At 64.6% G+C, this 27,145-nt stretch overlaps 1 protein-coding gene across 1 annotated transcript; it reads right to left on the bottom strand.

The window, feature by feature from the left end:
- Positions 1–1,405: 1,405 nt before the first annotated feature.
- Positions 1,406–27,032, bottom strand: PLEKHG3 (pleckstrin homology and RhoGEF domain containing G3). The gene is made up of 19 exons (XM_073346700.2): positions 26,939–27,032; positions 23,297–23,661; positions 22,532–22,632; positions 21,058–21,127; positions 19,896–19,942; positions 19,179–19,329; positions 18,624–18,755; positions 18,029–18,211; positions 17,391–17,483; positions 16,457–16,543; positions 15,323–15,356; positions 14,819–14,923; positions 9,784–9,873; positions 9,302–9,340; positions 8,591–8,601; positions 6,804–7,109; positions 6,148–6,228; positions 3,509–4,835; positions 1,406–2,702 (listed from the first exon to the last, which is right to left on the bottom strand). Exons 1-19 carry the CDS (start codon positions 27,000–27,002, stop codon positions 1,906–1,908), a joined length of 4,083 nt encoding a protein of 1,360 aa, XP_073202801.2. The 5' UTR covers positions 27,003–27,032; the 3' UTR covers positions 1,406–1,905.
- Positions 27,033–27,145: the final 113 nt, after the last annotated feature.

Here is a 27,145-nt window from a genome sequence, read left to right as displayed (position 1 = left end):
CCGCTGCCTGGGTGTCCCAGCCCTGGGCTCCCACCCCAGCTCCCAGTGGGGAGCGCTGGCAGGGGAAGAAGCCAGAGCTGCCTTGCACAGCCTGTGCCAACCTCAGAGCCTGAGTGAGTGCCTCCCAGGGCATCACCCCATGGAGAGCACACCTCCCCCCCTCGCCCCCGTGCCAGGGCTGCTGTGCCCCCAGCCCTCGGGGTGCAACACACAGTGCTGAGCAGCAGGGAGCGTGGGGGAGAGGAGGGCGAATCAGCCCCAGGACACCGCCCCTTGCCTGGCTGGACAGACAGATGGATGGGGGCCCTGACACTCAGGCTGGGAGGGGGCAGCCCAGGAGGGGTTCCCCTCCGAAAAGGGCCTGGGGAATCGGGGCCGTGGGAGCCAGGGGAGGTGCTGGAGCCTGTGGGAGGTTCTGGGCTCCTGGGGAGCCACCTGCCCTGGGTGGGGAGCCCTCAGCCCAGCTGGCTCTGCCCCCCCCCATCCTCTACAGCTGCTTCTGCCTTCTCCCCTCCATGCATTAACCCTTCAAACCACAGGGCTGCGGGGCCTGGTGCCTAGTGTCCCCCCTCCAAAGAACACAGAACCACTTCCATCACCCGTCCCAGGCTCGGGCCCAACCGCGCTGCTCACGGTGCGGGTTCTTTGCCAACCCCCATCCCACAGTGGCAGGTCGGGGATTGGGGCAGTGGCACCACTAGCAAGACCCACCCCAGGCTCCGGGCAGCCAGAGGGCCCCCCGACCCGCTGGCATGGCCTCCCTGGGGCCGGAGAGGCCCTTCCATCCTGGCCCTGGATGCTGCCGGGCATTCACCTGCCCAGAGAGGAGCTCGGGGCCTGGATCGTAAGGCCCCATGCTGTGCTGGAGGGGGAGGGGACAGCCCAGCAACCTGGCACGCTGGCACAGGCCAGGCCGAGGTCCCTGCCGCTACTCCGCCTTCGAAATCCCGGCAGGTGCCACGCTGCTGGAGATGGCTCAGTGCTCCGTGTGGAGTGGGACGCCCACGGGGGGCTGCGTATACTCAGGGCCCAGGCTAAGGGAGCCCAACCTCTCCATGCCAGGCAGCCACGAGAGGGCAGAACGGGGCAGGCCGCTGTTAGCCTGGGTTACGCCAGCTGCTGCCATACGCAGGACAGGGCTCAGCTGCCCCTCCCTCCCGCTGGCCCCCAGCAAACAGGAGTGGCTCTGGAGTGATGTCTGGCAGCACCCCGAGGTGGCACTGAACCCACCCTACCGCATGCCCACTGATCACAGCCTGGGTGGCCCGACAGGTCTCATGGCGCATGGGGGCAGTGACTGTACTGTGGCCGAGCGCAGGGGCCCCGCACGCCAGGTGCTGCACACACAGCGAGACAGGACCCGAAGAGCGGCGCAGAGGCTGCAGGAGACATGACGAGGCAGGCAGGTGGCGAGAGGTGTGATTATTGCACTGAAGTGTGTGTCCAGCCAACAGGACCCTACTGTATACAGCCGCCCTGCGTGGGGCACCCGGGGACACCACGCTCCCTTCCACACAGCACGGCAGCGAGCAATTCGCCCTCCTCCTCCAGGACTGGCCGGCAGCACCGGCCCTCATGCCTGCAGGGCATTGCAGGGCTGCCACGGATCAGCCCCACAGCGGGCAGGGTCGGGCAGGCCTCTGTGCTGGAGTGTGCACCGGGCAGACCTGTGGAGCCCGCTGCTCCTGCCAGCCCGGATCTGCAGGTGCACGCTCCAGCACAGAGCCCCCAAGGAGAGCGGGTCTCTGGCCATGGCCCAGCCGGTGCTGGGGGTTTAGTCCCATCGGGACGGGTGGATTGCCGGGGGGAGGAGAGGAAGGCGCTTGCTATGTACATGAGTCCGGCCTCCCCTTCATTAGCCGGGCAGGCCAGGCATCCGCGAGCTCCCCCGCAAGCGGAGCCGGTTCAGTTGGCAGAGTTCAGGGTCTGGAACTTCTCCCGCAGGTTCCTCACGCGGCCATGCTGGCCGGTGGCTGCCTGCTCCCAGCCCGCGGCTCGGCTGGGCTCGGGGGCCGGGCCCTCCTCCCGCCGCCGGTACTCGTCCGACTCCTGGTAGGCCTTGCAGCGCTCCACCACGGCCTTGAGCGAGATCCTCTCCCGCGAGGTGGGCGAGCGGATCTGCACGTAGCTGGCGGCATCGGGCGGCTCCTCGGGGGCGGGCGGCTCCCCGCCGCACGGCACCTTCTCCAGGACGATGATCCGCTGGTCGCCCAACATGGCCTCTGCGGTGATGTGCAGCGAGCCAGCGCTCTGGTTCCTCTGGCGTTGCCGGGCGCAGGCGTCTGGGCTCTCCTCGGTGCGCCAGCCCCTCCCGGGGCTCTGCTCCAGCCCGCGCCAGCCCTCCTGCCCTGGGACACCTCCCGGCAGCTCTGCCACCATCTTCTCTGGTGCCGACCGGCTCCTGTTGACTGGGGGGGCCCGGCGCGGGCTGGGGAAGACCGTGCCGATGGAGTACCTGGAGCGCAGCTCCCGCACGTCGGGCCAGGGGAACGTCTCCGCCACGATGGGGCTGAGCGGGCTGCAGGACGAGGGGCCGGGCAAGGCGCCAGTGCCGGGCGAGGTGGGGCAGGAGGAGCTGAAGGAGAAGTGCTTGGGCGACTTGTCCTGCGAGGAGGCGGCGGCTGAGAGCGGCGTGCGGGGGCTGTACTCCGGCAGCACCACCTGCTCGAAGGCCGCAAGAGACAGCGCCGGCTTCCGCGGGCCTGGGGGAAATCACACACGCTGGTGAGCAGGGGGCCAGAGCCGGGGGCACCTGCCTTCCCTGCCCCGTGCCAGCCCTCCCGCCCAGCCCCACGGCTCAGGGAGCCTTCCCTGCCCCGTGCCAGCCCTCCTACCCCGCCCCACGGCCCAGGGAGCCTTCCCTGCCCCGTGCCAGCCCTCCTACCCCGCCCCACGGCCCAGGGAGCCTTCTCTGCCCCGTGCCAGCCCTCCTACCCCGCCCCACGGCCCAGGGAGCCTTCCCTGCCCCGTGCCAGCCCTCCCGCCCAGCCCCACGGCCCAGGGAGCCTTCCCTGCCCCGTGCCAGCCCTCCCGCCCAGCCCCACGGCCCAGGGAGCCTTCCCTGCCCCGTGCCAGCCTGCCTTCCCTGCCTCATGCCAGCCCTCCCGCCCAGCCCCACGGTCCAGGGAGCCTTCCCTGCCCCGTGCCAGCCCGCCTTCCCTGCCCCATGCCAGCCCTCCCGCCCAGCCCCACAGGCCAGGGAGCCTTCCCTGCCCCGTGCCAGCCCGCCTTCCCTGCCCCATGCCAGCCCTCCCGCCCAGCCCCACGGCCCAGGGAGCCTTCCCTGCCCCGTGCCAGCCCTCCCGCCCAGCCCCACGGCCCAGGGAGCCTTCCCTGCCCCGTGCCAGCCCGCCTTCCCTGCCCCATGCCAGCCCTCCCGCCCAGCCCCACGGGGCAGGGAGCCTTCCCTGCCCCGTGCCAGCCCTCCTGTCTGGCCCCACCGCCCAGGGAGCCTTCCCTGCCCCGTGCCAGCCCTCCTGCCCAGCCCCTTGGTTTGGGGAGCACCCACCTGTGTTTCTCTTCACCTCCTGGTGCCCGTCACATGGCGGGGGTGCTGCGCAGCTCCTCAGCTCCTCCAGCTTGGCAAACCGCCTGTGCCCGGCTGGCTGGCGGTTCCTGATGCGCAGGCTGTACTGGCGTGCCAGCTGGTACACCTTGTTCTTCAGGTACTCGCTCAGCTCGGCCTCCGAGAGTGGTGGGACCCGGGGGGGCGGCTTGGCGGGGTGGCCCAGTTCCTGCGCCAGCCTCTGCAGCTGGCCGGCCAGCCTGGTGGGCCCCGCCCGCTCCGTGGGGGACCGGCTCTCGGGCGAGGGCCCGGCCGACTCCTCTGCGATGGCGCTCAGCTCGTCGTCCTCCGGGATGAGCAGTGGCTCATGCAGGTCCAAGCCGTTCTCCTGGCTCCTGCCCAGGGGCCACGCGGTGGCACCGCCAGCTGTGCCCTCCCCGCTGCCTCCCTCCAGGCAGGGCTGGCCGGCGCTCAGCTGCTCCATGCCCTCCCACACCTTGATCATCTCGGCGGGCGGGCGGAAGTCCTCCTCGGCGACGGGGGCGCTGGGCTCGGCCCTGGGCCCAGCGGTGGGGACGCCCGCCAGCACCCAGGCGGCTGTCCGACCGCCGCTCCCCATGCCGCCCGCTCCCCGCCTGGCGTCGGCGTGCTGCTCCGGCGGCGGGAGGCTGTTGAGGCGGCAGACCGAGTTCCTCACCAGCCCCTTGGGGATGTAGGAGAGGCTCTCCCGGCGCCGGATGCTGAAGCCGGCGTCACGGTGCTCCGCGCACTCGTAGTAGCTCTTGATCTTGTCCAGCAGCAGCCGGTCGCGCTGGGAGAGCATGGACTCCTTCCTGTGGCAGGGGGTGCGCTCGGGCTCCGCGGGGCCGGGCGAAGCGGCCCCGCTGCGGGTGGAGCCCGGCGGCGAGACGCGGCCCTGGGAGTTGGCGGCGGTGCTGCGGCCCTGCCCCTTCTCGCTGCCCTCCAGGCTCAGCACGCTGCTGCTCCGGCTGACCAGCCGGGGCGTCAGGAAGCCCCCGGGCCGGCCCTCCTCCAGCGCCAGGCTGCTGCGCCGAGAGAAGCTGCTGGTGAACATCTCGGCAATGAGGCTGGCGTGGTCCAGCACGGATGGGGGCAGAATGCTCCTCGCCCTGGTCTCCTCTTCCTCCTCCTCCTCTTCCTCCTCGCTGCTGAGGGGTTTGAGGTCCTCTGTGTTCTCCGCCATAGCCAGGCTCCGCTCCTGCTCCATCTCCCTCTGCTGGGCCAGCAGGGCTGGCTTGGGGGTGCACGTGACCTCGGGGGGCTCCTCTGGGCGCTCTTCCTTGTTCAGCTCACTGAGCTCCGGGGCAGCCTGCGGGGCAGCATGGAGAGTGAAGGCGTGTACTTCCCCAAACAGCAGCCCGCCCACCCTGACCCAGTGCCTGACACATTGTCCCTGGGGTACTGGCTCCTCTCCTCCAGGGCGGGAAGCAGCCCGGGATTCCTGCGGATCCTGAGGCACAGGGGAGTTGCCGGTCCGGTGCCCCAGCTCTGACCCCGGCCCGTGCCACATGTAGGAGCCCTGCAGCAGCAGCTGGGGATAATTGGCCCTCACATAGATCTCATGCCTCAATGTTCAGAGCAGTCGCTGCTGTCTCACGCTGCATATTGCTCGCAATAGAAGTCTCCCATGTTTTTTTCTCATCTTGCTCAGCTCCTGGGCCTCCCCCAACCTTCCTGTGGCATGGAGTTCCACAGGCTGATCTCCCATTGGGTGAAAAGGGGGTTAATTGCTTTTCACTGGTTATCAAGTTACCATTTTTGATTTCCTTCAATGCCCCATTGAAGGAAGCCAAAAAGGGGTCTTTTCCTTCAGAGGTGCAGGGGCAGGCTGGCTGGAGACAGATTTGGCAACTCCCACCCATCAGCCAGTGAAAAGGATGTTGGCTCGTGGCAAGAGATGCACTAGGAGTCGGGTTCCATCTCTGGCGGTTAGAGCAGGGGGCTGGGAGCCAGGACTCCTGGGTTCTATCCCTGGCTCTGGGAGGGGAATAAGGTCTGATGGTTAAAACACAGAGCTGGGAGTCAGGACTCCTGGGTTCTAGCCCCAGGTTTAGGGAGCCACTGTGAGCAGTGGTAAGAGTAGAGGACAAGAAGATGACTGGGTCCTGGTGCTGCTTCTCTCTCGCTGCATCATCCCACCTCATTGTGCCTCAGTTTCCCAATTTACAAGAGTCTTAACTACCTGGCAGGGTGGCGCTGGGTGAACAGGCCCTTGCAGAGGGCTGTGAAATTCACAGGTGGAAGGTGCTATAGTGAAGCGCAAATGCTCATCCGTCAGGAGGTTGCCGGTATGAAGGCAGCGTGGGTAGGGCACTCAGTGAGCCGAGACTCAGGACACCTGCGGTCTATCCTGGCTCCATCACTGCCCTGCTGGGAGACCTCAGCAGCACAGAGAGGAGAGCAGGGAGGTGCCCGTCTCCCTTTGGGGCTAGGACTGTGTCTGTGCAGTGCCCGGCCTAACAGCCCACCCCCCCATTAGCTGTGCCGATGGGGTGTTCTGGGCAGCCCTCAGCCCAATGGGGTCCCGCTGACCTCGGGTCTGAATGCCCAACCCCCCGGTCTTGGTGAAGGATAATGGGAGGTGTGGCCCATTCATCCCCATGGGGCCATCTCTCACTCACCTCCAGGATGGCCGAGGCCGTCTCTGCACTGTGGCAGTTCTCAGGGTTCCCTGGCTCCTGGCTGCCCTTGGTCCCCTTGCCCTGAAACACAGCAAAGGGGATACATTACACTGCTGGGCCGCGACTCAGACAGCCCTGGTGGCACCGTGCCTGCACCGAGGGACGAGAACCTCAGAGCCCCAGAGCAGCCCAGTTCCGACCCGGTCAAGCGCCAGCAGCCTCCAGCCTAGAGGTCTTGGCTCCGGCACCAGAGCTGTGGAGTGACATCTGCCGGCCAGCCCCAGACGGGTTCCGATGTCAGAGCTCCCAGCGGAGACCTGGCCCTGTTCAGATCGTCTGCACGTCACCTTCATGCTCCACGGGAACTGGACCGGCTTCCCCCCAGGAGAGACTCCAGCCAGCCAGCCTCTTCGGGACCCAGCCATGAGTGGGGTTAGATGGGGTGGGTGCAAAGCATGCTGGGAGTCACAGCAGCCACTCCATCAGGTCAGTGAAGGGTTAATAGCAGAGACGGGCTCAAACTCCAATCCAGCCGGGGGTGCTGATCAGCCTGCCCCAAGCAGGGCGGCAGGTGGAGATAGAGGAGAGCGGGGGGCAGGCAGCCCCGAGCCATGCGCCAGGCCAGCATGCAAGAGGGGGTTGGAGAGACACCTCACCGTGTGGCCCCGGGAGAAAAGCAAAGCGTTGGCCCGACAGTGCCAGCCGTGCAGTGCCGCCAGCAGGAAGCTCGCAAAGTCCGCTACCTGCTCCTCGCCCACTGGGCCCTCCTCCTCCTCCTCCGGCCCGGCTTCCTTCTCGCTGCTGTCACTCACAGCCAGCTCCTCCAGTGAGCCCTGCCCCAGGGCCTGCTCTTCCTCCTTCCCCATGGCTGCTTCCTCCTCCTCCTCCTCCGCACCCCCCTTGCCCTCAGTTGGCTGCAAGGGCGCCCCAGCCTCCAGGAGGGCCCCGGCGCTGTCGGCGTGCTGTTCAGGGGACAAACAAGGGCTCCCTTTAGGGCCACCTCATTCCTGGGCGCCAGAGCTGCTGGCCAGGCCCCGACAGGGCCAATCGTGGGGTGTCCCCCCACCAGCCCCTGTCCCAACTCCATGCGTCTGCAAAAAGCTGGGGGCCACTAGGCCGTGCGTGCTGGGGCACAAGCGCATGGGTGTGAATGGGCGTGCGACCGGCAAAGAGGGGCTGCATGCGTGCGATGTACATACAGCGTTCAAGGAGACCCGGCCTGCACAGGAACCTCGCGGCAAGACACCCAACGCCCACTGCTACCCAGCTGGCACCTTCAGCCCCTCCACGCCCTCCCACTGCCCCCAGGCTAGGGCGGCGTCCAGATCTTTGACACAGTTGACATGACATTCTACTAGGAAAGCTGGAGAAATGTGGGCTCGGCAGAACTACCGTGAAGTGAATACAAATTGGTTAAACAACGGCAGACAAAGAGTGACTCTGAACGGAATGATGTCAGATTGGAGGGAGGTCTCCAGTGGGGTTCCACGGGGCTCTAGTCCGGGTCCGGTGTAGTTTTTGACCTGGATGTAGGGACAGAGAGCACACTGACCACGTCTGCAGATGACACAAAGCTGGACGGGGGGGGTTACCAACACTTCGGAATACAGAGCTAAAATTCAGAGGGATCTTGATAAATTGGAGAACTGGGCTACAGCCAACACAATGAAATTCAACATAGACAAGTGTGAGGTGCTGCACTTAGGGAAGAAAAACCAAATGCACCGATACAGAATGGGGGGAAACTGTCCTGGCAGCAGCACTGCTGAGAAGGATCTGGGAGTGGTGGTGGATCACAACCACAGCATGAGCCAGCACTGCGATGCTGTTGCAAAAAAAGCAAATGCAAGTGTAGGTTGCATTAACAGAGGCAGAGCATGCAAGTCTCCGGAGGTGACAGTACTGGTCTCCTCGGCGCTGGTTAGGCCTCAGCTGGAGTAGTGTGTCCAATTATGGTCACCAATGTATAGAAAGGATGTAGAGAACTGAAAAGGACCCAGAAGCGAGCGACAAAGAGGACCAAAGGGATGGAATGCAAGTCAGAAGAGCAAAGGCTGAAGGGACTGGGTATGGGTAGTTCGGAAAAGAGGAGATTAAGAGGGGACGTGATAACGGTCTTCAAATACTTGAAACGCTGCCATAAACAAGATGGAGAAAAGTTGTTCTCTCTTGCCACGGAGGCAGGACAAGAGGAAATGGGTTCAAACTACAACGCAGCAGATTAGATTAAATCTCAGGAAAAGCTTCCTAACGGTAAGAACAGGAGGACAATGGAACAGACCTGCCTAGGGCGGCCGAGGAAGCTCCTTCACTGGAGGTTTTCAAAAGGAGGCTGGAGCCATCTGTCTTGGGTGGCTTAGACACAACAAATCCTGCTTCTTGGCAGGGGCGAGACTAGATGACCCTTGCGGTCCTGTCTCACCTTGGGGCTCTATGATCTTACCTTCAGTCCTGCTGCCGCATTCCCAGCGCATGGAAGAGAGAAGACAGGCGATTAGCAAAGGGGTCACCGTGCACCAGGGCCACAGCAACGGGAGGAGAGCAGGTGAATGGCGCATCACCCCGACGCCGCCCCTCCCTGGCAGAACTCCCCATCCCCGCAGACACGGGCTTGAGGCCCACGAGCTGCAGGGGGCTGAGGGTGGGAGGCTGGGCGGGCTGCCGAACACCCGGCTTGTGGTGTTGGGAGCTGACATGTCAGCAGGGCAGGTTAGAGCAGCTGCCTGGGGGGGGCCGGACTGGGGCTGCCCAAATGCGCTGGGCCCTTTGTGCCAGTAGAGACTCAGCCTCCAAGGGCAGAGAGTGTGGCACCTGCAGGCCCCTCAATGCCCGGGAGCGGTGGGGATTCCCCACCCCCACCCCCCCGCAGCCAGGGGGAGGCCAGCAGGCTGGGGTGAGAGCATTGAGTCCTGTCCCCTCCGGGCACCGCACAGGGTGAGCTAGCTGGTGCCACAGGAATGGCTTGGCAGTGCCACAAGAGGCTGGGGGGAGGGGGGCCAGGGGCTCCATTATAATTACCACATAAAGGCAGATGGGGCAGTTTGTCTGCTCAGGCTTGCTGGGCCCCAGCCAGCTGGCCAAGCAACGAGGGCTCTGAGCTCTGCCCAGCCCAAAGCGGGCACGGGGTGGGGGGGCATCCCAGGGACTCGCTCACCTTTCTCACCCAGCTGCTTGACAATCTGCTTGGCAGGCTCTGTGGGGAAAACAGCAAGTGAGAGGCCTGCCAGTTGTACCCTGCCCCCCGGCCATGCGACCGACAGCTGTGGGGCAGGCCTGGACCCCCCAGGGTCGCAGCTGGGAGGCGTCTGCTTTCTGCCCAGCCCCGCACCCTGCGGGGCACGGGCACCACCCAATCCCAGCGCACCGGGAACGCGCCTCTCCAACGCCGCGGCTCCTCTGCCACCGCCTCCCGCTCCTGGAAAGCGGGGCCCCAGGGCACCCATCTGCCACCCGACGGCCCCTCACACCCGCCACAGGGGGCTGGAGAGATGCCTTCGCCGGGCCCCCTCGCCGCGCCTCTGTGATTGGTCCCAAGAGTACCACGTGCCAGGAATCACCAAGCCCAGAGCACCACAGCCCCCATCCCCTGGCCCGCGCTCCGGCCCCGTGCCCCAGGCTGTAGAGCGGAGCTCGCACCGGACTTCCTGCGGCCTGCACGCCCCAACCCCACGCTGCCATGCAGTCCATCCGGGAGCTTCTCCCTGCGGCGTCGGAGGTGGAAGGGCTCTGAGGACAGGACAGACGCAGCCGTTAGAGCTAATGCAGCTCTCCAAGCGGCTGTATATCCTGCACCCCCCCCCAAGACACGGCTCTCCTACCTATGGCTGCACTAGTCCTGCCACCTGTGTACTCTGCACCCCGCCGCCTGGCACTGCCCACCGCCCCCCGAGACACGGCTGTCCTACTTACGGCTGCGCTAGCCTGTGTATCTATGTACCTGGGTATCTGGCGTGGCGCTGGATGCAGGGCACTGAGCGTGTCCCTCCAGGATGCTCTATAGCTGGCCACGTACTATTCCTGCCCCACAGCTAGCCCCAAAGCAGCCCTACGGATGGGGGCTTGCCCTGCCCACCCAAGGCCACAGTCCCAGCGCCCCAAGGCTTCAGCAACCTGGCCCTGGCTGGGGCTGTGCACAGCCGGCTGGATCTGCGATAACCCAGTGAGAGGGGCAGGGCCTGGGAGCCAGCCCAGCAGCGACCCCCCACCCCACCCCCCGGGTGTTTGGCAGCGACTCGGCCACAGCACAGCAGGGGAGAGAGACCTGGCCAGGCAGCTCTGGTGCGGGGACAAGCAGAATAGGGCCATTTCTCACCCTCCGGCTCTGCAGGGAAGGGGGGAACCGCTCCAGAGCCAGCAACCCCACGGGGGCGGGACCCTGCCTGCTCTCCTGGCAGCCACAGGGAGGTGGTGCCTTTATGGGGCCTAGCTGGGCCCAGGACTGCACAGAAGCAGCAATCAGAGGGTGGCTGGTTCCAGGTTCGATCCCAGAACAGGAGACATGAGGGAGCTCTGAGCTCTGCTGGCCCACGACAGACAGGGCGCCACGCCAGCCTTTGGCCAGCCAATCCGATTGGCTGGCGGGTGGAAGCGGGGGATGGTTTGCCGTTGGACCCGCCGTTGTTTGCCCAAGGCTCTGGGCCTTGAACTTTGCCTTCCTGGCCGGGCAGGCGGGCAGCAGTCTGATTGCATGTAAAGGGGATGTGCGTGGGGCCAAGCTTCAGTTTGTCTGGGGTCCACCAGGCTAGCTCCGCCGCAGTGGGGAATTTCCATCACTGGGAATGAAGGCCACCACGGAGGGGGCAAAGAGAGGACACCGCTCAGGGAGCCGGGCAATCTGCCCTCCAGCACCAGGAACAGAACCCAGAAGTCCTGAATCTCACCCTCTGCTGCCAGCGAACAGCTGTGAAACCCACTGGCAAAGGGTCTCTCCTTCATGCTGGTTCACACAGAGGATGACAACCTTCTACTGCTGCAAGTTACTCTGTGAGCTCAAGCAGCAGAGTTCTGTGGGTGAATCTAAAGGTTCCAACCCTGCTGACGACCACTGGGGGTCAATTTGATGATGCTGCAGGATGGAGCTGCTGGTTTTTTCAGTTTGCTTTTGTGCAGACTAAGGAATTACATGCAAAGAGCTATGTTAAAGGAACATTGAAGTTGCATTGTCAAACACTCACATTAGGAAATGCCAGATCTAAGGCTGCCTGTATCACCTTAACCCTGTCTCTTGTGCAAGTATGCATTACAACAGTCAAAGAATACTATGCTTTTCTTGCCTCATCAGCGCACCGGATGGGCCCTGCTCTAGGGAAGGGTGCAGTGCAGGAGGCTGTAGGACCCTGCCTCATTGGTTCCAGAAGCTGGAAGGGGTGAGGTGAATGAGGCAGGGGATGGCAGGAAGAGACAAGAGGTCTCCTGGCTTGGGCAGCTGAATGTTGCCCTAGAGAATTGTCCAGAGTTCCTGGGTAATGCTGGGCAAAACACTTCAAAACAGCGTTTTCCCAGGTGGTCCCTCATTGTGTGTTCCTGTGACAAAGTGAGCATTTTTTCATCATATGAATAGAGTGTCTCTCTCAGTTTCCCCTATGTGCTACATGACTGACTACGTGGGGCGGGGGGGGAGATTGTTACTCTTTGCAGAGATCCAGGTGTGACTGACACCTGGCTGTCTGGGCCTGGGGGCCATGCCACGGAGAGTCCCAGAAACAATTGGCCGGATTTTGGCACCTAGTGACTGTGGAAGGCCCACCCTCTGCAGAAAGCCAGCCAGGTGTGACCAGCTGGAGAACAAAGGGCTAAGGAGGAGGGCCAGGGGACAATGTTTTCATGGGAACAAGGACAAAGGACAGAGGAGGAGCCAGAGAGGTTAAGTGTGGAGCTGCTGGAGAGAGAAGCTTCTCGGCTGGAAGGGGACTAAGAAGGGGTCAGAGAGAGCTCTGGGATCTGAACAGACCGAGATGGACTCTGCTGTAACTTTCCATTCTCTTTGCTAGTGTAGAAAGTCCTTGCCTGTGTACCAGAGATCTAATAAACCCTTCTGCTTTCACAGTGCTGGCTGAGAGTCACTTTGGAGGGGCAAGTCTCCCTCCAGGGTCCAATCCAGGTGGACTTGCTGCAGGGTGCTTGCAGTGCTAAGTCGGGGTGCTGAAGGCTCTGAGATTCAGCCCCAGATGGCGGTGAAGCCAAGGGGCTCATCCCAGGGAGTGTGAGAGACCTTAAGAGGACTGACGCACTGAAGGGCTCCTCCCAGGGACCGTTCCAGAGCACTGGACCTGTGGATCTGTGCCACTTCCTCATTTACTGGGACTGTGACTGGGGCCCTGGGCGCTGAGTTTACAACTGGGGAACGCCCACTAGACAAAGATACTTTCATTCTGAAAAGCTGGGTGGGGAAGGACCATTAGGGAAAACAACAGGCCTTAGGAGAAGCTGGTCTCCTACCTGGGCGCCTTCCTGAGGACGCTACGGACAGCCTCCGAGTTTTGGCTACTGTGACACTACAGGGACATGTAACCAGGTCACCTGGTGCTGGATTCCATCTTGGGATGTCAGTATTTTTCCACAGACTGGTGTGGGAACCAAGCTTTGAAACAAAGGGCTCCCGCCCTATGCAAAAGCTATTTAAGGCAGGGGAGTGACATCATCGTGGTTCTTCACTGACTCCCCACCCAAGAGAACTCCTGGAAACACCTGAGGAACAAAGACTGAACTGGGAGAAATGCTGGACTCAGGCTAAAGGGATTTTTAGCCTGTGTATGAAAGACCTTCGGATTCCACACTGTCAGCAAGTGTAACTTGTGCCTTAAGAATCTGCAGCCTGATTGTATCATCTCTTAGGGTAAGAATCTGCTATTCATATCCAATCTTTTTAGTATATTAAGCTTAGTTTGTTTGTGTGTTTTGTTTATTTGCTAGGTAATCTGCTTTGATCTGTTTGCTATCCCTTATAATCATTTAAAATCTGTCTTTTCTAGTTAATAAACTTGTTTTTGCTTTGTCTAAAATCACTGCGTGGCAATCATAATTCGGGGCAGAAAGCTGTCATATATTCCTCTCCCCATTGAGGGAAGGGGCGAATTTCATGAGCTTACGCTGTACAGTTCCCTATGCAGTGTAAGACGGTATAATTTTAGGTTTACACTCCAGAGCAGGGTTCGTGCCTGAGTAGCTGGGAAGTTCCTTGGCTGGAGCCTTCCCATGCAGGGCTGATCACAGCATCTACATGTAACTGCACCTGGGTGCTGGTGAGAGTGCAGGCTGGAGGGCTCTGTAGCTTGTTACAGCAGCACAGTGTAAAGGGCACCCAGGCTGGTGGGTCAGGTGGGCTCAGTAGTACCCCAGTTCCAGGTGGCACCCTGGGGGAACCAGTCACACCTGCTGCTGGGCAGGGGTCCCTGAAGAGAAGGGTCCTGGTGATCCTAGCCCCATGGGTGTGAATCCCAGAGCAGCACAGATGGTGGGGAGGACAGACGCTTTGCTGGGGGGGTTCACAGCTACAGGCTGACAGCCATGGAATGATGGGGTTCAGGACTCCTGGGTTCCATTCAAGCCAGCCAATGGCGGTAGAGGGGACAGCTACTCTCTTATGCAGGGACACATACCCTTGGCTGGAGGCAGATGGGGAAAGGTGACCCTGGTCCCTGCAGCTCAGCCAGGGGCCTGAAAGACATACACCCCTGTCACCCTGAACATGGGCTCACAGGACAGGTGGGGAAGAGAGCGTACCTGGGGGTTGCTTCCCCTCCCCCAGCATCACTTCTGTCTGGCCTGAGCTAGACAGCCATGCCCGCGCCTCCACCACACGTGGGGAACAAGGAAGGGGAGGAGATCTAGGCATAGGCCCAGCAGCGCTCACAGCCCAGGTCTCTCTCCTGCCCTGCTAGAAGGCCACTGCCCCCAGGAGAGCGGCAAGTGTCCAGGGCTGAGCTGCAGGCCCCTCCGAGACACAGGAAGCTACCGAAGGGCAGCCTGGCCTGCTCTGCCCTGCCTAGCAGAGGAGGCAGGGCTGCCCTGGGCCCGACAGCAGCCAAGGTGGCCGGGAGTTCAGCCACACCAGCAGGGACAGCTGACCAATCTGAGCGCGTTTCCCGACCGGCCCTGCAGCCTGTGTGCTAGGAGGATGCTGAGGCCGGAGTAGGACAGTCAACTCCGTGATCTGACCCGGAGAAGGACGGGTGGATACGGGGCAGATCCTGGATGGATACCGGGGCTGGATGCTCAGGGACCAGCTACCGCCAGGCAAGGCCACGCAACAGCCACCATCACAGCCAGCGCTGACAGCTCGCCCGAAAACGACCCCAGGGGGAAGGACGGGCAGGAGCCGGCTGCAGGCTGGGACACAAAGACCCCCACATCTCTGGTGCCCCCATGGGGGCACCGGCCTGAGCCAGCTGGAGAGGACTCAGTCCCAAACTGTCTGGCGCTCGCCCTGCACCCGGACGATCCAGTCCCGCCCTCACCCCCACAGAGCAACAGGGAGCGAGTCAGCCACCTGCCCACTCACTGTGCGAGCACAGCCCAGACGTACGTCCCATCAGACAGCCCGGCTTGCAGGCCATCACTCTCGCCAGTGCCAGGGGGCGCCATGTGCCATGCCAATCCGGTGTCCCTTCACCATCACTGACTCAAGGCCCCGTCTGGCTGCACCCTCCCTCGACACACCCTCCCTTCTTACCCGACTGTCGGCGCCCCTGCCGTGCCTGCGGGGGCACCTCGTCCAGGGGCTGGCACGACTTCGCTTTCTTCAGCCGCTCCGGGCTGTATCTGTAGCGAGCGGGGTCTGAAAGGGGCAGAGGAGTGCGGGTGAGCATGTCTGCTGTGTGCCAGAGTGCGCAGGGAGGTGGGGAACCAGTCCTGCCCCTGCAGCATGCCAGAGTGAGCGCAGGGCGAGATGGGCCCCAGGAGCTTAGCCCGGGCCTGGCACGCGAGCCTGCCACAGCCTGTGCACTCACAGAGCCAGGTCCCACAGCTGAGGCATAGGGACTGGTGCTGTTAGACCCAAAAGCCCCCAGTTTGATCCCTGCAGCGCCCCTGCCAGGGTCATCAATGGGGCACCGGCCTGGCCCAGCAGTCCAGGAGAGATGCACACAGCCACGGGACGCGCCCCAGAGAGAGGAACAGAGACAGACACCCCACCCCCTGCCCTGCAGACAGACAGAGAGCCGGAGGGAGCACTTACGGGAGGAGTCCATTTCCAGGATGGCTTCCTTAGCCTAGGGGTGCAGAGATCAGTTGGTTAGCGAACAGGGAGGGCAGCGCAGCGGTGGAAATTCTTCATAATGCTTTGTAGGTGTACTGTGTGTGCCTTGGTTTCCCCTATGTGCTGGATGATTAACTAGGTGGTGGCTGGGGAGGTTGTTCGCTCTGTGCAGAGCTCCAGGTGAGACTGACACCTGGCTGTCCGGGGCCTGGGCCCCCCATTCCCATGGAGAGTCCCAGAAGACAATGGCCACTCCAATTGCCTGGACATTCGGCACCTACCGACCATGGAGGGCCCACTCTCCGCAGGAAGCCAGCCGGGTGTGACCAGCTGAGGAACAAAGGGCTAGGGAGGAGGGCCAGGGGACAACGTTTGCCTGGGAACACGGACAAAGGACTGAGCTTGTTAAGTGGGGGCTGCTGGAAGGAGAAGCTGGGGTACTGGGACCGAGGAGGGGTCAGAGGGCTCTGGACTGACCCAGATAGACTCTGCTGTAACTTTCCCTTCTCTATGCTAACTGAGGACTTTCTAGGCTGTGTTCCAGACATCTCATAAACCCTCCTGCTGTTACAGCGCTGGTTGACAGTCCCTCCTGATTAAGTTGGGGGTGCATCGCTCCCTTGGGAGGTACAAGTCTTCCCCAGGTATCCAATCCAGATGGACTCGCTGCAGGGAGCTCATGACGTGAAGCGGGGTGCTGAAGGCTCCGAGGTTTGGCCCCAAGAGGCGGTGAAGCCAGGGGCTCACCCCAGTGAGCAACCCTCTGGGGGCTGATGAGCAGAAGGGCTCCTCCCAGGGACTGTTCCAGAGCTGGGCGAGAGTGCCGGACCTGTGGATCTGTGACGTACGGCTGCCAGCATGTCGAGGGGCTGCGTTCCCCACCCCTCCTTCCCACACCGGGTAGCTGCTGATCCCTGTGCTCTGGCACAGTCGGGCTGACCCGAAGCCCAGACCACATGCCCTCGGCCTCAGAAGCCAGCTGCCGTGGCTTGGCTTCAGGCCCTGTCTGCATGCGCCCCAGGCCTAAGCACTCGACTCAATGGGTGGGGTGGGGGCTCTGACCATGGGGGCTTGGGCCAGGGGCAGCTGGTGGGTGGCACCAGGGCTCTTCACCTTCTGGGGGATGATGGCGTGGTGGTTCTCCAGGATGAGCCTCTTGATGTGGTGGGTCCAGACCCGCTTCTCCTCCACGCTCTTGGCCTGAGGCAAAGGACACGTGATGACATGGAGCCGGGCACCACAGGTCACACCTGGAGAACCCAGCCCCTGCACCACCACTGGCCGGCCCCTCCGTGCCCCGCAGGGCGCCCAGCCCGCCTCCCGCCGGCTCCCAGCCGGCCCCTCCGTGCCCTGCAGGGCGCCCAGCCCGCCTCCCGCCGGCTCCCAGCCGGCCCCTCCGTGCCCTGCAGGGCGCCCAGCCCGCCTCCCGCCGGCTCCCAGCCGGCCCCTCCGGGCGCCCAGCCCGCCTCCCGCCGGCTCCCAGCTGGCCCCTCCGTGCCCTGCAGGGCGCCCAGCCCGCCTCCCGCCGGCTCCCAGCCAGCCCCTCCGGGCGCCCAGCCCGCCTCCCGCCGGCTCCCAGCCGGCCCCTCCGTGCCCTGCAGGGCGCCCAGCCCGCCTCCCGCCGGCTCCCAGCCGGCCCCTCCGGGCGCCCAGCCCGCCTCCCGCCGGCTCCCAGCTGGCCCCTCCGTGCCCTGCAGGGCGCCCAGCCCGCCTCCCGCCGGCTCCCAGCCGGCCCCTCCGGGCGCCCAGCCCGCCTCCCGCCGGCTCCCAGCCGGCCCCTCCGGGCGCCCAGCCCGCCTCCCGCCGGCTCCCAGCTGGCCCCTCCGTGCCCTGCAGGGCGCCCAGCCCGCCTCCCGCCGGCTCCCAGCCGGCCCCTCCGTGCCCTGCAGGGCGCCCAGCCCGCCTCCCGCCGGCTCCCAGCCAGCCCCTCCGGGCGCCCAGCCCGCCTCCCGCCGGCTCCCAGCCGGCCCCTCCGTGCCCTGCAGGGCGCCCAGCCCGCCTCCCGCCGGCTCCCGGCCGGCCCCTCCGTGCCCCGCAGGGCGCCCACCTGGATGCTGTACTGCTGCTTGCTGTGCTTGTAGTGGGTGACGCTGAAGCACAGCGAGTCCCTGGTGCTCTCGATCAGCATCAAGGAGGAGCACTGGGGAGAGAGCGGCATCAGCAACCCAGGCATGACTCCGCTCCCAGGGGCTGGGCTTGGGCCACACCAGTACCCCTGGGGCTCCCCCTCTCCTCCCCGTGCCAACACCACTGCCACCATCCTGCCCCCCTGGGGCTCCTCGTCCCCTCCCCGTGCTAGGACCGCTGCCGCCAGTTCCCCCCCCGGGACTCCCCCTCCCCTCCCTGTGCCAGCCCCCCAACCGCCAGCCCCCTCCCGGGACTCCCCCTCCCCGTGCTGCCAGCAGCTCCCCTTTCCCCTGGGGGTTCCCCACCCCAGGCCGCCCCTGCCCACCCCTCAGGGCTCTCCTCCCCATGCTGCCGGCACCACTAGCGGGATCCCCCCAGAGGCTCCCGTCCCCACAGCAGCAGCCCCCTGAGGCTCCCAGCCCCAGGACAGAGGGGTGGTACAGGGAACGGGCAGGAGGCCACGCCATCCAACTCGCTGGACCGGCTGCCGACAGGGTAGGGCACCACGGAGCCACGGGGGTTGGGGGGAACCACGGAGCCACGGTGCGGGGGGCTTACCGGGATGTGGCTCTTGCAGACGAAGTGGTCGCCCCGTCTCTTGGTGATGAGCAGGGTGCGGTCGAAGAGGAAGAAGGTGCGCTCGTTGCGCATCCGGCTCACCCGGAAGGTGCCCTCCAGCACCAGCTCCCCGAAGGTCGTCAGATCCGGCCCCTTCCAGTGCAGCAGCAGGGACTGGATCTCCTGGGGAGGTTGGGGGAGGCGGCCTCAGGTGGTGCTTCTGTTAAACCAGCCACACACCCCACAGATCTGCGAGGGGGTGTCTCAGCCCCGCTGCCCCCAATCCTGGCACCACAGCACCCAGCCAGGCCACATCCCAGCTCCAGGGCACCGGGAGGCCATTTCTGTGAGGGCAGGGACATGGGGCCAGGATCACCTGGGTGCACCAAGACGTCCCCACCCCGGGCCCAGAGCGAAGGGTCCCCAGACGTGGCCGGGTCAGAGGCAGCGACTGGGAGGGGCTGGCTACCACCTCCCACGGGGACATTTGGGAAGCACGCGAGGCTCTCAGCCAGTACGAGGGAGCCGTTCCCCGGATCGCGGTGCTAGGCACTGCCTTCACGCGGCCGGGGGACACACCCACACCGGCGCTCACCTGCAGCCGCACGGCATGCTCGTGTCTGCGCTTCATGTCGTTGATGTACCAGGCCACGCAAGTCATGGTGTCGATGGCCTCCTCCACCACCTCGTAGCCGGCCTCCTCCAGGTCAAAGTGCTTCGCGATCTCCTGGGGACACCACCCAGCATGAGGGGTTGCTGCCCCACTCCCACCAGAGGCCCCGCTCCCTTCGCCCTCCCCAGGGCATGGGCAGGGCTGAGCTGGGGGACACAGCCGTGGGGCTGCTCACAGGGCACCTTTAGGCACTGTGGCTGGAGGGGATGCAGTGTGGGGTGGAAGGAAGGAAGGAAGGGGATTGCAGTGCCCCTGGAGAGGGGACGGGCCTGTGATGCTGCAGCGATGGGGATGGAGGGGGACAGGGGGCGCCCTGCAGCGGGTGAGGGAGGAGGTGCAGAGGCGGTGATCTCTGTGATGTGCACAGTAGAACAGGGGTGCCGTGTGACAGGTGGGGTGCAGCCACAATGCCCGTGCAGTGGGGGGGGGGCACCATAATGCCCGTGCAGTGGGGGGTGGAAGGCACCCCCCGTTTACCTGGAGCAGCAGGTGGTATTTGAGGATCCTCTGGACTGGCTTGAGCAGGTAGGAGCCCAGGGGCAGCATGTGGCCAATCTGTTCCTGGCGCTCGCGGAAGAACTTAGCCTGGTGATTGTTCCTCATGCACTCGGTCAGAGCCGCCACCGAGCTGCAGGGACCAGACACTGCGGTGAGGGGAGACTCATGTGGGGGAGCGGCCTGGCACAGCACCCAGACACCACGGTGATGGGAGATGCCCACCCAAACGTGGCAGGGGCCTGGCACAGCACCCAGACACCATGGTGATGGGAGATGCCCCATCCACACGTGGCAGGGGCCTGGCACAGCACCCAGACACCACGGTGATAGGAGATGCCCACCCACACGTGGCAGGGGCCTGGCACAGCACCCAGACACCACGGTGATGGGAGATGCCCACCCACACGTGGCAGGGGCCTGGCACAGCACCCAGACACCACGGTGATGGGAGATGCCCACCCACACGTGGCAGGGGCCTGGCACAGCACCCAGACACCACGGTGATGGGAGATGCCCCATCCACATGCCTCCATCTCAACTTCCACCTTGTCCCCCTCAAAAAACTGGCAAGATCCCATTATCTGCTGCCAGAGCCAGGCCACCCCAGCGTGGGTTGCAACCTCCCCACAGGCAGGGATCCCCCGCCCCGGGCACAGCCCCAGCTAGCGGCTGGGTGCCCGCCCCAGGCACACTCACTTGGGGTAGTTGTTGCAGTACTGGGTGTAGATATCGAAATCCTGGCTCTGCAAGGGGGCGGGGGGGGGGAGAGAGAGACCGTGAGTGAGGTCTACAGGGTGAGCCCCCCTCCCACAGCACTCTGCCCACACGCTAGCCCCAGGAGTCGCACCTAGGGTTGCCAACCCTCCCGGCGTAATCGGAATTGATGTCCCAGTTGCTTCTGAAATCAATCTGGGAGATTTTAATAGGCCAAAGTCCGGTCGGCGGCGCAGGGGGGCTAAGGCAGGCTCCCTACCTGTCCTGGCTCCACACGGCTCCCAGAAGCCCCTTGGCACAGGGGCTCCACGAGCTGCCCCTGCCCCAAGTGCTGACTCCGCAGCTCCCATTGGCTGGGAAGCACAGCCAATGGGAGCTGCCAGGGCGGTGCCTGCAAGCAAGGGCAGCACACAGAGCCGTCTGGCTGCCCTTGAGCCTAGGAGCCGGAGGGACATGCCAGTCGATTCCTGGGAGCTGCCCGAGGTAAGTGTCGGCTGGAGCCTGCACCCATTCCCGCACCCCAACCTCCTGCTCCAGCCCTGAGCCCCCTCCTGCATCCAAACACCCTCCCGGAGGCCGCACCCCTCACCCCCCCCCCCACCCCAACCTCCTGTTCCAGCCTGGTGAAAATCAGCGAGGGTAGGGGACAGTGAGTGATGGAGGGAGGGGGGATGGAGGGGTGGGGGCAGGGCCTCAGAGAAGGGGTGGGGCAGGGAGAGGGGCAAGGGTGTTTGGGTTTGTACGATTAGACAGTTGGCGACCCCAGCTGCACTCCTCCCTGTGCCCGGCCACAGCTGCCAGCAAGTGCTTGCACTGGGCACTGCCCTCCCACTACTCCACCTGCCCGGGCATCAGCAGCCCGCAAAAGTGCCTCAGTGCTGCAAGCGTCCCCAGAGTGCCCCAGCCAGTCCTCCTCCCCCTCCCCCGGCTGGCACCGTGAGCTCCCCCATCCCCACCCTGGCCAAGCAGGGGCCATCCCATGAAATCCATCAGGGCCACGTGCTGGACCAGGCGTGTGAGCTGGGAGACGCTCGCATGCTAGGGTGCTAGCCCTGAGTACACCAGTTCGCCTGGCGCAGGGCTATGCCATGGGCCATCTCGCCAGCCGCTCACCACTGAGTGCCACCTCCAGAGCCCCCCTTACCCTGTCCACGAAGCACCTGGCCACGGCCACAGGGTCGCTGTTACAGCTGTCCAGGTCCTGCAGCAGCTCGCTGGGCAGAGAGAGAGACTGTCAGTCATGCAGGGCCCGCCAAGAGCACGCATGCTCCGGGTGACCCACGGGCCGGGCCTGCCAAGCACACGTGTTCTCCGGGGGACCCACGGGCCAGGCATGTGCTGCATGCATACAAGGCATGCCCCCCACCGCTCCCAGCACACAAACCCCCAAGCAGAGGGCAGGCAGCGGAGCATGCAGTGCGCCCGGCATGGTACCCACCTGCAGGGCAGGGCCCCTTCCAGTGCCAGCAGGGTTTGAAAACAAAGCAGGTGTTATGAGAGGAGACGCACGCACTGGCTGCCCCCTCTCCCCGGGGCCCTGGCCTGTCTGGCTCTCAGCCACACTGCCGGTGTGACAGTCGTACCACGCAGGCCCCGACCAGAGAGCGCAAAGAGCTCAATGGACAGGACCCCCCCACACCCCGCCCAAGGGCTCTCGGCTGGGACAGCCTCAGTGTCAAGCCAAGGGAGATGGGGAGGGATACAGACCGGAGCCGCTCCTCTGCCCTCCTAGGGCGGCTCCCTCTGACACTGCTGTCCTAGGGCCGGGGAGCGCCTCTCACCTCTGGAGACTGGCAACGAGGTCCCTGGCTCACAAGTCAGAAATCTGCAGGGGGGGGATTGAGGGGCACTGGCAGAGCTGGGGGGTGGGGGGGTGGGGAAGAGCCCAGGGCTGTGGGTTGCAATTGAGGGGCACTGGCAGAGCTGGGGGGTGGGAGGGAGAAGAGCCCAGGGCTGTGAGAACAGGGGCTGCGGGTTGGGATTGAGGGGCACTGGCAGAGCTGGGGGGTGGGAGGGAGAAGAGCCCAGGGCTGTGAGAACAGGGGCTGTGGGTTGGGATTGAGGGGCACTGGCAGAGCTTGGGGGGGGGCGGGAAGAGCCCAGGGCTGTGAGAACAGGGGCTGCGGGTTGGGATTGAGGGGCACTGGCAGAGCTTGGGGGGGGGGGGGGGGAAGAGCCCAGGGCTGTGAGAACAGGGGCTTGAGGGGCACTGGCAGAAGCCGGGGCACGGAGCCCGGGAGGCTCCCTAGGTGCCACAGTTCCTTTCTGCCGAGCACTAACCCCGACTTCTCCAATTCTAAGGGGAAGGCTGTCCTGGGGCATTTACTCCTCATCCCCTTTGGAGAGGGGGAGTGGAGGGGGTAGGGTGGGGCTGGAAGAGGTGGGGGTGGTAATGGAGTCGGCAGGGGCGGAGCAGGCGGGGGTCAGGGGAAGTAGGCTGGAGCAGGTCAGAGGGGCTCAGGCCACAGCAGGCAGGGGCAGGAATGAAGGGGGCTGGGCTGGAGGGCAGGGCCGGGATGGAGGGGCTGGGGTCAGGACGGAGCAGGTGGGGGGCAGGGACGGAGGGGGCCAGGATTACTGGGGTCGGGTCGGAGTGGGCGGTTCTGGGCCTGGCTCACCTGTTGAGTTCGTAGAGATCCTCGATGTTCCCAAAGAGCGCGCTGACCTGCTCCGGCCGCAGCAGCAGCTCCTCGGTGTCGATGATCTTCCCCAGGTAGTCCTGCCAGGCGCCCGCAGTGAGCCACGGCGCGGGCCAGCAAGCAGAGAGGCCCCCCAGCCCTCCCCTCCCGTCAGAGCCATCCAGGGGAGCTTCCCCCAGGCCAAGCGGGCTCCAGTCGGTGGTGGGAGCAGGGCTCGGGTCCCCCCTCCCCGTCCTGCTGCCCCAGGCAGCGCCATTCCCCACACCAACCCAGCCCGCCCTGGAGCCTGCCAGGGCAGAGCCAATGGGACAAGCTTCCCTGCGGGCAGCTTTATCCCCACAGAGCCCATCGACCCTGCCAGCACCCCCTGCCCATTTCCCTCACCCCCAGCCCCGGTGCATGCTGGGAGCCCACCCCACTAGCAGACCCCTCCCTGGAGAAGCCAGACCAGCAATATGGGGATGAAAGATGCCCCCTGAACCCTACCCCACGGGGCATTTAGGGGCATGGACCCAGCCAGCCTGGCACGGCACTGTGCCCCTCCCAGGTGCTGGTACCAGTGGGGCTGACAGCACAGCGGAGCCAGAGACCCCAGGCGCCCCTAGCTCCAGGGACGATGGGGTCGGGGGGGAGCCATGCGGCGCCGCACAGGGGCAGCAGGGGGTGCTGCTGTGAAGCGAGGCACAGAGCGGGCCAGCCTGTGTCTCTTGCCCAGCTGGGGTCGGGGGGCGGGGGCTGGCTCACCATCACAATGCTGCGCAGGTCCTCCACGTACGTGCGCTCCGACTCCACGAGCTCCAGCACGACGCGCTCCAGGTAGCTCAGCTTGCGTTTGGCGCCAGCAGGGGCCCGGGGGCCGAAGGGCGAGAGGGAGCGGGAGCCCTTGCGGCCCAGCCAGCCTCCCGGCGAGGCATTGTTGTTGCTGTTGTGCAGCTGGTTGACCCGCAGGGCGTCCCCCTCCTGGGCTGGCACATGGCCGGGGGCCTCGTCCTGCCCCTCCATGGGCATCCGGCTCACTGGGCGCTCCGGGGGGTGCCCGCCCGCCGCAGCACAGACGGGCATCCTGTCATTGCTGCCGGGGCAGGGCACTGCTGGCAGCCGGGGGGATTCTGGTGGGGGGAGAGGCAGCGTAGTTAGAGAGGGCAGGGCCCCACAGCCCTTCCTGCTCCCGACCCCATGCCATCGCCACACCTGCAGACTCAGCCTGAGGAGTGGCTGGGGGGAGCTTGGCTGGGGAGTGGCTGGACCCAGATGGCCGGGACAGGAGCAAGCGCTCAGAGCCATGCTTCGACCCCATGCCCACCTGGTCCCAGCCCCCCACGGCCGGACGGTGCCAGAGCAGCCCAGGGCCAGGCCACCTCAGGGCACTGCTCGAGGCCCAGCGTCTGACCAATGCTCCCCACAGCTGGGCTGTCAGACACAGCTGCCAGGCAGCCCAATACCACAGGCCCTGGGCCGGCTCTAGTGACCACTGGACACGGCCCGTGGGTCACGCTCATGGCCCCCACTGCCAGGCTGCAGCACTGCAGCCAGGACGGGGCACAGAGGGGATGGGGGCAGGGCTCACAGTGCCAGGCTATGCATCGTGTGCATCAGACAGCTCAGTGCTGGCCCGGGGCCACCATGGCAACTGAACTCCGGGGCAGGTAACCATCTCCAGGAGCCCCACAGGCAGGGTCCCGGGCACCCAATCCCTCCAGGCGGCCAGTGGCTAGCATGGAACGAGGCCCCTACCCCTCACAGAAGGGGAAGGGCTGGGTCAGCAGGGGCAGGGTTTTGCCCCCACCCCAGAGGCTGGAACTGCCCAGATGCATTTGCCTGGGGACACAGGCCCTTTGTTCTACACACGCATGCCAGCTGGCAGACATGGACAGGGCCCCTGCCTCCCCAAAGGCTGGGACCAGGCCACTCCCTCCCTACCATAGCCTGGGTGAGCCCCTGGCTCTGCGTTCCCCTGGCCAGGAGGGGTGCGACCGGCCTCGCCAGCACTCCCAGGGGTCCCTGCTTTCACTGAAAGAGAATCAAAGCAGTCTCCAGTTACTCTGGTTGTCAAGAAAACCTCCAAAACGTGCCCCAGGGTGCCCAACACAGAGTCTGAGCCCATCGCTGTGGGGGAGGGGAGCTATCCCAGGTGTGACCAACCCAGCCAGCGACACTGCCTGAGTCTCCTGAACGTCTGAGCCCATGTTGGGCGGGGTGGAAGTAGCCCCGGGTGTAAGCGACGGGCCTGAGTCTCTCTGAGCTGTGCCCTGCCCTGTTCAGTTCACTGACGGAGATGGCAGTGACAGAAGCTTGACACTCACTTTGTGAACGCTTTCATTGCACATGGCAGCGCGGCAGGAGAGGGGCAGGGAGCCTGCTAGGTTAGAAAGCAGCAGTCTATGAGGACACCTGGACGCTGCTACCATCCACTGCCCCCTTCCTGCCTGAGAGACTGGCCAGGCCCTAGAGGAGAGGGCTGACACCACAGTCCTGGCACCATGGCTCCCAGCTCCTGGCCTGGCCGGTTTATTCCTTACTGTTGTGGGACACGGGGAGATAGGAGATCTCACTGCCATGGACAGGCAGTGCTTGAATGCCACATGGCGGGGCCATCGGACTCAATGCTCTCTCAATGGGGAAGGCAGCTCCAGCTGGAAAAGTACCCGCCATGGGGCTGGCCAAGCAAGGCTCAGCTCCCGGCTTGCGACCACAGGGGGCAGCACTGCCTGGCTTCAGGGCATGGAAAATTGCAACCAAAACGTCCTCTGGCCCAAGTAGTTTAAATACCTCCAAGGAAGGGTCTGCAGGTCAGATCTGCCCTCAGTGACCCCTCTGCAGCCTGAGCAACCCCCGTGCACCTCACCGGCTGCAGAGAGGCGTGCACAGGGTGGGAATTCTGCCGACAGTGCACTAGCAGGACCGGAATCCACCATCCCTCTCAGCCGGGCTGGCTCTGCCGGGCTGCCAGGGGAGGCAGATAGGCTCACGGGGGAGTGATCCCCATTTTCCACATGGGGAATGTGGCACAGAGATTCACACTGAGCAGTTCTAGTGACATCTGGGCACAGCTGGGGCTGGACTGTCGGAAATGCAGAGCCCCGCCCTGTCGCGCCTCGCGACTCCCAGCTGGAGCAGTGGGTACCCAATGCCCCTCGAAAGTGGGGTCCCCAGTACCACTCCTCAGGTGCCCAGAAAACTTGGGTCCCCAGATCAGTGTAAAACCTCTGGTCTAAATGACACCAAGGTCATGAACGGGGTCAGGGCCAGAGCAGGACGCAGACCTTCCAAGTCCCAGGACTTAACCACATGGCCAGCCGACTTCTGCGCCCAGCCACAGAGTGACAACCATGCCAACATCCCACCCCTCCTCCTAGGAAGCGCCCGGGGAGCAAGCAGGGGCCCTTTCGCAGAGGGCAGCTGCACGGGTGGGCAGGTCCATCCTCACTGGGCCAGATTTCTCAGTTTGGGCTGCATAGGCCAGGCCAAGAGATCCCAACAGCGCTGCCGGCCTGAAAACAACAAGCCATTTCCCATGTGCACAGCAGCAAAGAATGCCAGCAATTTCTGACTCTGCAAAAAGGCCTTTCCCTCCCAGAGACACATGCAGAGTCCCACACAGCCCACGGGCGCCCTCACAGCCCCACCGGCATGCTCACAGATACCGTCTCTCCCACAGCCCCTCACAGGCACACGCCGCGGCAGTCTCTCCCACACACACAGTCACGCGCACGCAGAGTCTCACACACAATCACACGCAGCCCCACAGGCCATCTCACCGACACACAGAGATGGCGACCGCCAGGTGTGCGTGCGTCTGACTCATCCCCTCGCAGCCAGCTGGACGGGAAGTTACCCAGCTGCCCCAGAAGAAGACAGCGCCGCCGGCAGGCTGAGACACACCAGCCCAAAGGCTTAGACGCGGCTGAGAACTGGGGCTCAGCACCGGAAACGCCTCCCGGCCCATCACCAAAGCACCAGGCCTGCAGCACTGTCACAGGGGTCCAGCACCAAGTCCTGAAGGTCAGGGAGCCCCATGGGGTCGATCTAAAATTGCAGCCTGGCTGAAGGGGACCTGCTGCTCTCAGGCCCAGGGTGCGGGACTCTGCTCAGCCCCCACCCCCCAGCAATTAGCCATTCCCTCCCCCCACCCAGCAGGGCTCTGCATTCTTTGCAGCATGTGTAACCAGGATCACACCCTCCCTTCCCTCCCCGCCCCCCCCCCCCACTGCTGGGCAGGGCAGGCGTGTGGCTGCAGGCCTGCAACACTCAGGCTCCCTTTAGCAGCCAGCGACACCCCACCGCTGTGCCTGCTATCTCCTCCTCCCCCACACCTCCCCAACCCCCCGCCAGGGCCGCGCCCCCAGGACTCAGCCCCAAGTTGTGGCCTCGGCCTCCCCCCCTTACCCCAGAGCTTGGAGATGAGGACAGGGAGCAAGGGCAGGCTGATCTTCTCCTCCCAGATGAACATGCCCGTCTCAGCACGCAGGGATGGGCCAGGGGACTGGCTGGGGGGAGCTCGCACTGCCTTCCTGGGGAGCGACCCGAGAGAGAGTGGGGCAGGGCGCGGAGGCTGCTGTCGTCAGACCTCACCTGGAGCCGCTCTGGGCACCG

This window comes from Lepidochelys kempii, chromosome 6 (genome assembly GCF_965140285.1).
Source record: "Lepidochelys kempii isolate rLepKem1 chromosome 6, rLepKem1.hap1, whole genome shotgun sequence".
NCBI lineage: Eukaryota > Metazoa > Chordata > Testudines > Cheloniidae > Lepidochelys > Lepidochelys kempii.
This window is presented reverse-complemented; position numbering and strand designations above follow the sequence as displayed.

Bases quoted from the DNA above. Each gene is read 5' to 3' on its own strand.
- PLEKHG3 (XM_073346700.2), bottom strand. From the start codon at position 27,002: ATGTTCATCTGGGAGGAGAAGATCAGCCTGCCCTTGCTCCCTGTCCTC. The intron at 21,128-22,531 runs GTGAGCCAGGCC...CTCTCTGCCCAG, and splicing joins GATCTCTACGAACTCAACAG to CGAGCTGCTGCAGGACCTGG. The intron at 9,874-14,818 runs GTAAGAAGGGAG...TCCTGTCCTCAG, and splicing joins GCAGGGGCGCCGACAGTCGG to AGCCCTTCCACCTCCGACGC.